Source organism: Penaeus chinensis, chromosome 24 (genome assembly GCF_019202785.1).
Source record: "Penaeus chinensis breed Huanghai No. 1 chromosome 24, ASM1920278v2, whole genome shotgun sequence".
Lineage (NCBI taxonomy): Eukaryota > Metazoa > Arthropoda > Malacostraca > Decapoda > Penaeidae > Penaeus > Penaeus chinensis.
The window spans coordinates 14,813,520-14,821,950 of NC_061842.1; the positions used below are offsets into that span (position 1 = coordinate 14,813,520).

Here is an 8,431-nt window from a genome sequence, read left to right on the forward strand (position 1 = left end):
TTATGTATATGTATATGTGTATATATATTTATTATGTATATGTATATGTGTATATATATTTATTATGTATATGTATATGTGTATATATATTTATTATGTATATGTATATGTGTATATATATTTATTATGTATATGTATATGTGTATATATATTTATTATGTATATGTATATGTGTATATATATTTATTATGTATATGTATATGTGTATATTATTATGTATATGTATATGTGTATATATATTTATTATGTATATGTATATGTGTATATATATTTATTATGTATATGTATATGTGTATATATATTTATTATGTATATGTATATGTGTATATATATTTATTATGTATATGTATATGTGTATATATATTTATTATGTATATGTATATGTGTATATATATTTATTATGTATATGTATATGTGTATATATATTTATTATGTATATGTATATGTGTATATATATTTATTATGTATATGTATATGTGTATATATATTTATTATGTATATGTATATGTGTATATATATTTATTATGTATATGTATATGTGTATATATATTTATTATGTATATGTATATGTGTATATATATTTATTATGTATATGTATATGTGTATATATATTTATTATGTATATGTATATGTATATATATTTATTATGTATATGTATATGTATATATATATTTATTATGTATATGTATATGTATATATATATTATTTATATGTATATGTATATGTATATATATATTTATTATGTATATGTATATGTATATATATATTTATTATGTATATGTATATGTATATATATATTATATTATATTATATGTATATGTTATAGTATAATTATTTATTATGTATATGTATATTGTATATTATTATATTATATTATATGTAATTATATATTATATGTATATGATATTTAATATATTTATTATGTATATGTATATGTATATATATTTTATATGTATATGTTATGTTATATATATATTTATTATATATGTATAGTTATATATATATTTATTATGTATATGTTATATGTATATATATATTATTATTATGTATTATATATTTATTATGTATAGATATATATATTTTATTATGTATATGTGTATATATATTATTATATTGTATATGTAATGTTAAATATTTATTATGTATATGTTATATATGTATATATATTATTTATTTATGTATATGTATATATATTATATATGTATATGTATATGTATATAATATATATATATATTATTTAATATGGTTGCAAGTGTAATTATAGCCTTGTGACCTTACCTAATTTCACCTTTCCTTGAGTTGGTGGGAAAGAATTTAACTAATGCTATGAATATCGATGGTGTTATTTTTATTATAGTCATAATAATTACTATTATGTTATTGATTATAGTAAGTGCAATATAAGATAACCTTAAATATTTTTGAAAATCAATGAAAAGGATATAGGTCAGACAGGTACTACTTGTAATTGGCTCATTTTGATGACTTAGTATTTGTGGAGCCATCTATGTGTAAGTACAATTTGTGAAATAAACTCTCAGTGGGCATGGCATGTACGTACATGCCATACCCATTGATTTTGGGGTAATAAAACAAAATGTATTGCACTAATTTCACTTACTTTTTTTGTAGCAAACTTTTTGGGGGAAAATCTTGAAGCTAACCAATTACAAGCCTGTAATGTGGGCACTCTACGTACTTTATATGATTATTCCAACTGGATTAATAATCTTTTGTCTGCTGAAGAGAGTATATGAGGTATTTTTCTGGTAAAATATTTTGCTAGAAAAGCAACAGAATTACAAAAGGGCTAGTGCAAGAAACTGTTTGCTTGGGTGAGCAAATGAATTGTTATGCTAGTTCAGATTATGCAACAAACATTTGTGTATGAAAATTAGAGGTTGGTTATTAGTAAGAGTTGCTTTATAGTGTTACCCTATGTAAAATAAATATATATATACATATATATATATATATGTATATATATATTTTCTAAAAATCTTTTACACTATAATGTGTATGTGTACCAAAGGCTTTTTGATACATACCTTCTAGATATAGATTATTTGGCATTTTTTTCAGTGCTTTAATCCAAGTTCCCAGTGTGATTACCTTGCTTTAGAGTAATAGCATCCTTCAACTGTATCTGTTGTATTCTTTATTGTAGACTGGTGTTATTCGTCGAATCATCAACTACTCCAATAAGAATCCATGGCTATATGGTATCTACGTACTCCTAGTGGCCATTCCTGTAGTGTTGATATTTGCCTGCTGTTGTGCCGAGGCAAAGGTAGAGTATAGTAATAGCTGTCAAATATAATGATTTCATTGTTTTTGAGTGTAAAATCTAAAAGAATTTCCATTAAAAATTGTATTACATGACAAGTCCTTACTATCACACATCTTCATGTGTTTGAAAATTGTGCTATATTACTAGAACTTCAAAAATATATTTTTTTGTGTTTGTTAATCGTTTTGGATCTCTCAGGACACCAAGGAAGATAAGGATGCAGAGAGGAAAAAGACCGATGCACCTTCTCCTGATGATCCACAATCAGAGCAACAAAAAGAAGATTCTAGTCAAACTGCAGCAGATGATGATGCCCCTGGAAGTGGGGATGAAGCTGAAGGGGATGAAGACAAAGGTGATGAAGAAGGGGAGGGGGAGGAGGAGGAAGAGGATGAGGAAGAGGAAGCAGAAGCAGAAGCAGAAGCAGAAGCAGAAGCAGAAGCAGAAGCAGAGAAAGCTGATGCAGCTGAGGTATTGAGAGCCAAATTTTTTTTTTTTTCTTTTTTTTTAAAATATTTTCATGTGTTGCCCTACCTTACATAAATGCTTAAATCTGCATTTCTCTATCAAATTGTCTTTAAAAGTTTGTACCATTATCAGATTTTTAAAACTCATTTCATTGCTGATTTCCCAATTGTACAATTTATTTATTTATTTATTATTATTATTTTTTTTTTTTTCAAAAATATGATCCGCAGGTGTATACCAATGTTTCAGTGGTGTGTCAAGTACAAGAAATTTTTAATCTTTTCTAATTTTAATATTTTCTTTTAAGGAGGTCCAGACTCGCACATCACCAAGGCTGCGCAAGTCCCGGAGAGATTAAATGGCTGTGGATGATGTACACTACAACATCGGAGCAAGGAGAGGTGCAACATGTACCTGTTGGAAGGAAGATATTTTTTGATTGGATTTTTATATGAGGCCTTAACAATATCTATTAGTACAGTATAAGCATTTTATGCAAGATATCTCAGTCATATAATGTAGTGACAGATGTGGGTAATATGTTCCATTTTTGTTTCATAAATAGAATATTTTTGTCTTGTTCTAATACAGAGAAGAGTTATGGATCCTGTATTTTGCTCTGATTACAGTAAGCTTGTTATATTTTACATTGTAGTACCTAGTCATGTTAGGCTCAGACTATTTGAGAACGAAAATGTATTGTACAATGTCAGTAGGTATTTCTGTTAGCTCTTTCAATTTTTAGGAAATGCTGTGATAGTCTGAAGCTTCTTACTTCATCTCAGATACATTCCTTTGGTTCTTGATCTGTGCCAGGTTATTGTATAGAAACATGAACAGAGCAGGAAGAAATGTTCTTTTTCTTGTGTTGTTGCATATGAAATTAATATCATAGATGTATGATAACATTTTGTAGTTCACTGTAAAGATGTTTTTTCAGTTGACCTGTGAGTTTTGGCCACACTTCATTTGTACAACTTAGTCTTATTGGAAAGAACCAATTTGTTATAACTAAATGTTAAATTGTGTTTCACAGTTATTTAACGTGTATCTGCCGGGCCACACCTATAGCCGTCATAACAAACTGACTCAGTGTACCAGGTACGGCTACAGGTGTCACGGCAAGTTCCACTACACGTAGTGGATTCCTGGGCCATATGGCAGGACGGGCCAGAAACCTCCGGAGTCAGTGACGCCAAGAGATTTCTGATACCATCATTGAGGGGTTAAAAGCTTATTCCTATGTATGATTTCTTGTAACCATGTATGTTTTCATGGTAGTATGGATACATATAGTTGTGTATGTTGTATAGATTTCTTTTTGTGATTATTTGTCTCAGCATTGTATATTTGCACTTAGTCATACCTATATTTTCATCAGTTTGATAAAAATATATAACCAAAAAGTTATCTCCCTTATATGGAAAGCCTGAAGGGAAAATTTTCATGGCCTAAGAATTTATACTCCTATACATGAACTGTTGATAGGAAAGAAACTTGGAAGATATTTATAAAACAATATTGAGAACTTAGCTGTAGTGCAACAATGGAATATTTTGCTCTTTGCAAATATTTTATTTTCTCACAGGTAATGATATCTAGGCCACTTCTGTGCAGTTGTTGAGAATTGGACAGTGAGTAAATAAGTACCTATAACATAACCCTAAAAAAAAGACCTTAAGACCTAATGTTGTCAACATTAACTGAGTTGTATTGTAGTTGTAAAGAATATACTAGCATGTTCATATGTATGAATGACAGTAAGTTACTTTCTATGGCAGGTTTTCCTATGTTACTGAAGTCATGTTCTTTGTTATTTTTTAGGAATGCTTCTTGTGATTTCTTTTGCTTGAGCATCTGATTGATCAAAATGGTTATTTAAAACTGATATACAAACAGGTATTTATTTCATTATTATTTTTTTTTTCATTATTATTTTTTTTTTTTTTGCATTGTTTAAAATTTTATTCCTGCCTGTATGTTGTACAGATGCTTTTACAATAAACATTTACAAGAATTTACCTTAGTGTTTAAATTGGTTCTAAAATTTCTGATAATCTTTGTTTCACTGCTTGTTCCCATGGAACCTTTTCTCACCCATTCAAGCCAGGATAATATCTTCTTACCTTATAGCCTCTTCTTACCATTTTATTTTTTTACCTTAAAAAAAAAAAAAATCCCTCACACAGCTTCCTACTCTGACAGTGTTCTGTCTTCTTGTTTTTGGAGACATTGCTGGAAGAGAAAAGTCTTTCCATAGCCGACCCAATTGTTCCTGTCTTGTCACAGTAACGTCTGGAAACCAAGCTATAGCATTATCACATCTCGCTGATCTCTGTTAATCCCATTCCTGCAGAACCTCATCCAACCCTCAACAGTTTCGATACCCCCAGCAAACTGCCCTATCTATAACAAAAATTGGTTGGATTGTAGATTAGACTTCCTTCCCTGTCTCACGGACTATGATGCGATATTAGTACAGTGCTACTCCATTCCTCCTACATGTTATCGTAAGAACCCCACCAACATTGCCAAAATTTACTGTAGACATGACCTTCCCTTTAATGTTTACATTGGTAGAGAATCCCCCCCCTGTCCGACCATATCAACCTCCTCCCCAACAGTGCCAAAATTGTTGGCATTTAACATTATCTTTGCACAGCCAGATGCCCTCTATGTGCCCAACCTGGTTATACTCGATAAAACTGCTTTGCACAGTGACGCACATGTACCAACTGTGGTGGCCCCCATAAATTTGAGTCTGAGGTGGCAACTCTCAGATTCAGACTTGGACTCATTCTGCATGAAGCCAGACAGGAAGCACATCGATAGGGTTTTTCTCTTGCTCCCTACTCCAGTAATGTTGCTCGCTCTGTCCCCTCTGCCTACACCCTCCCCTAAACCTATCCCTCCTCCATCTTACTTCCCCTCTTCTACCTCCTACCTTACCCTGTCAAATTCTCTTGCCAACCTAAAGCCAGACATTCCAATCTCTACTGCACCCCCAACACCTTCCCCTCTCCCTCCCTACACTACCCATAGCAGACAGATTAAATGTTCCACCCCTTCTCCTGCTACACACTTGCCTCCACCTACCTTTGCCTCTACTCCTCTGACACCAGTCTCCTCTTCCCCCCGCATAAGAAAACCTTTCTCTCACAAAACTCCCCAACCAACTTCATTACAGAAACTCTTGAAGATATTTAAAAATATCTACACGAGTCCCAAACTGACACTGAAACCCCAAATCCACCTTCGAATTCCACAACTCCCGCTCCCCCCATACTCAAAGTGACTGCCGATATCCATCCTCCTCCCATACATATTCCCCCTACACCCCTTCCTCCTACTCCCTCCCAACACTGCCCATCCCCCCAGCTCCAGCTCCACCGACATTAACCCTCCCACCAACCCCTTTATCCCTTCCACTCCCTCCTGGATATACATGTGAATCCCTAATGTCACAACTGATCCCCAGATCCTCCACCTCCTGATACAACACCACCTCCCCCCCTCTCATTCCTTATCTCACCCCAAGCTCCTTCCCTTTCAAATTCTCCAACAAGCACTGTAACAATTATCACAGATAAATCAACTAAAGTATAACTATCCTTCATTGGAATATTAGCGTTTTCCATTCTCACAAACCCGACTTTCATCATATCCTTCCCTATTATAACCCATCCATTATATACCTTCAAGAGACTTTCCTTACACATCCTCCTATACCAATCCCCAATTATCATTTTGTCTCTTCCTCGCACTCCCTTTGTCTCGTCCATACTTATCAATCAAAAAACACCTTATGTCATACCTCCTTTTCAGAATACTGTCCCTTGCACAGTTATTCGCATCTTTCTTCGCCACTGGATCACAGTGATTTCAGTCTACTTCTCTCCTTCCCACCCCATTGACTTTGTTGCCTTTGAAAATCTAATTTTCCAACTCCAACCACCTTTCCTTATAGTTGGTGATTTTAACTGCCGCCACACTCTTTGGGGTTATTCTATCACCAACTCCCATGGCCGATCCCTAGAGCGCTTCCTCTCCTCAGCTGACCTTATTATTCTTAATTCAGATTACCCCACACACTGATATACGCATGCAATCTTTTTCATGCATTGACCTCTCCCTATGCTCCCCTTCTCTTCATTAAGATTTCTATTGGTTAGTTCTAAACCACTTTCCAGTTATCCTTTCTCCTACTTCATTTGTACCAATTCCTAGCTCCCCACACTGGTGCTTTGATAGAGCCGACGGGCGTACTTTTACCTTCACTCTCTGCTCTTCCTACCCCTCCATCCTCCTCGTCCATTTCAGATATGACCCTATACCTACAAATGTGTTCCATGGTGGAATTCTGATTGCGCTAAAGTGTTTCGCTTAAAACGTGCAGCCAGGAACAGTTACTGCTATTAAACGAGGCACCCCTAATCAACTATCAGCCTTTCTCTCGTTTAAAAGAGCATCCACCTGTCTTCATCGTACAATCTGGAACAGTAAAACAAATCGATGGCGAAATTATGTTTCCTCAATTACATCTACGTTTATCTCAACTGTTTGGCGCTGGATCCATAAACTATCAGGCAAACATCCAACATCCAGCCCCCTTCCTCCATATTCAAGATACTCTCATCTCTGATCGTCTCCAAGTCGCTAATGAACTGGGTGACTATTTCATCCAGGTCAGTAGTGGTTCTAACCTTTCTCCACACTTCTCTTCTATTAATACCATCAGGAAATGCACCCCCATTATCTTCACCCGATCCTCCACTGAATCCCATAATGCTCTTTTTTTCTTCCTATGAACTCAATGCTGCCTTACAGTTGTGCCGCAACACTCATGAAGGCCCTGACGGTATTCACTACCGTATGCTCCGACAACTCCCATCTTCCTCATTATCCTTCCTATTAACAACTTACAACCCCATATGGACATCAGGAAATTTTCCTTCTCATTGGCGAGAAGCTCTTATCCTCCCCTTCCTGAAACCCAATAAATCGGGTACCCTCCCTCAAGACTATCGCCCCATCGCTCTAACTAGCTGCTTGTGCAAACTACTAGAGTGAATGGTCAACTTCCGCTTAATGTGCTATCTTGAATCTCACAATCTTCTCTCTCCTTCTCAGTTTGGTTTCTGTTGTGCCCGAAGCATAGCTGACCCCCTTGCTCATTTTGAGACATATATTACATCTGCATTTGCACGCCATGAATCCGTACTAGCTAAATTCTTTGACCTAAAAAAAGGATTTAATGCTACATGGCAGTACTATATTCTCCATAAATTGTCCTCTCTAGGCATATGCAGAAACATGGGTGCCTTTATAGTCTTTCCTCTCCAAATGCACTTTCAGGTCAAAATTGCCTCTTCCACATCATCCTTCTTTCCTCAATTCGAAGGGCGTCCCACAAGGCAGTGTGCTCAGTACTACTTTATTCCTTCTTGCTGCTAATGACATTGTCTAAGCTCTACTACAAAGAGCCCGGTCATCACTATATGTTGATGCTTTAACCATCTATGCCTCTGGCACATCCATACCAAATCTCCACCAATTCCTTCAGACTGCAATATTATCAGTATCTTCCTGGGCCATTAACCATGGCTTCCACTTTTCTACCTCCAAATCTTTCTCCATCCTTTTCTCTTGCGCACATGTAGGTCCCCAACCTAC

The 8,431-nt window shown here is 34.6% G+C and overlaps 1 protein-coding gene across 2 annotated transcripts in view; it reads left to right on the forward strand.

Annotated features, from left to right (window-relative positions):
• The window catches only part of LOC125038127 (calnexin-like), an 18,991-nt gene extending 14,212 nt beyond the window's left edge, over nucleotides 1–4,779 (forward strand). For both annotated transcript variants that reach the window (XM_047631435.1, XM_047631436.1), the window contains exons 10-12: nucleotides 2,168–2,290; nucleotides 2,489–2,761; nucleotides 3,066–4,779. In XM_047631435.1, the coding sequence (XP_047487391.1) occupies nucleotides 2,168–2,290; nucleotides 2,489–2,761; nucleotides 3,066–3,116 (447 nt within the window). In that variant the 3' untranslated portion in view covers nucleotides 3,117–4,779. The remainder of the gene's footprint in view (nucleotides 1–2,167; nucleotides 2,291–2,488; nucleotides 2,762–3,065) is intronic.
• Nucleotides 4,780–8,431: the final 3,652 nt, after the last annotated feature.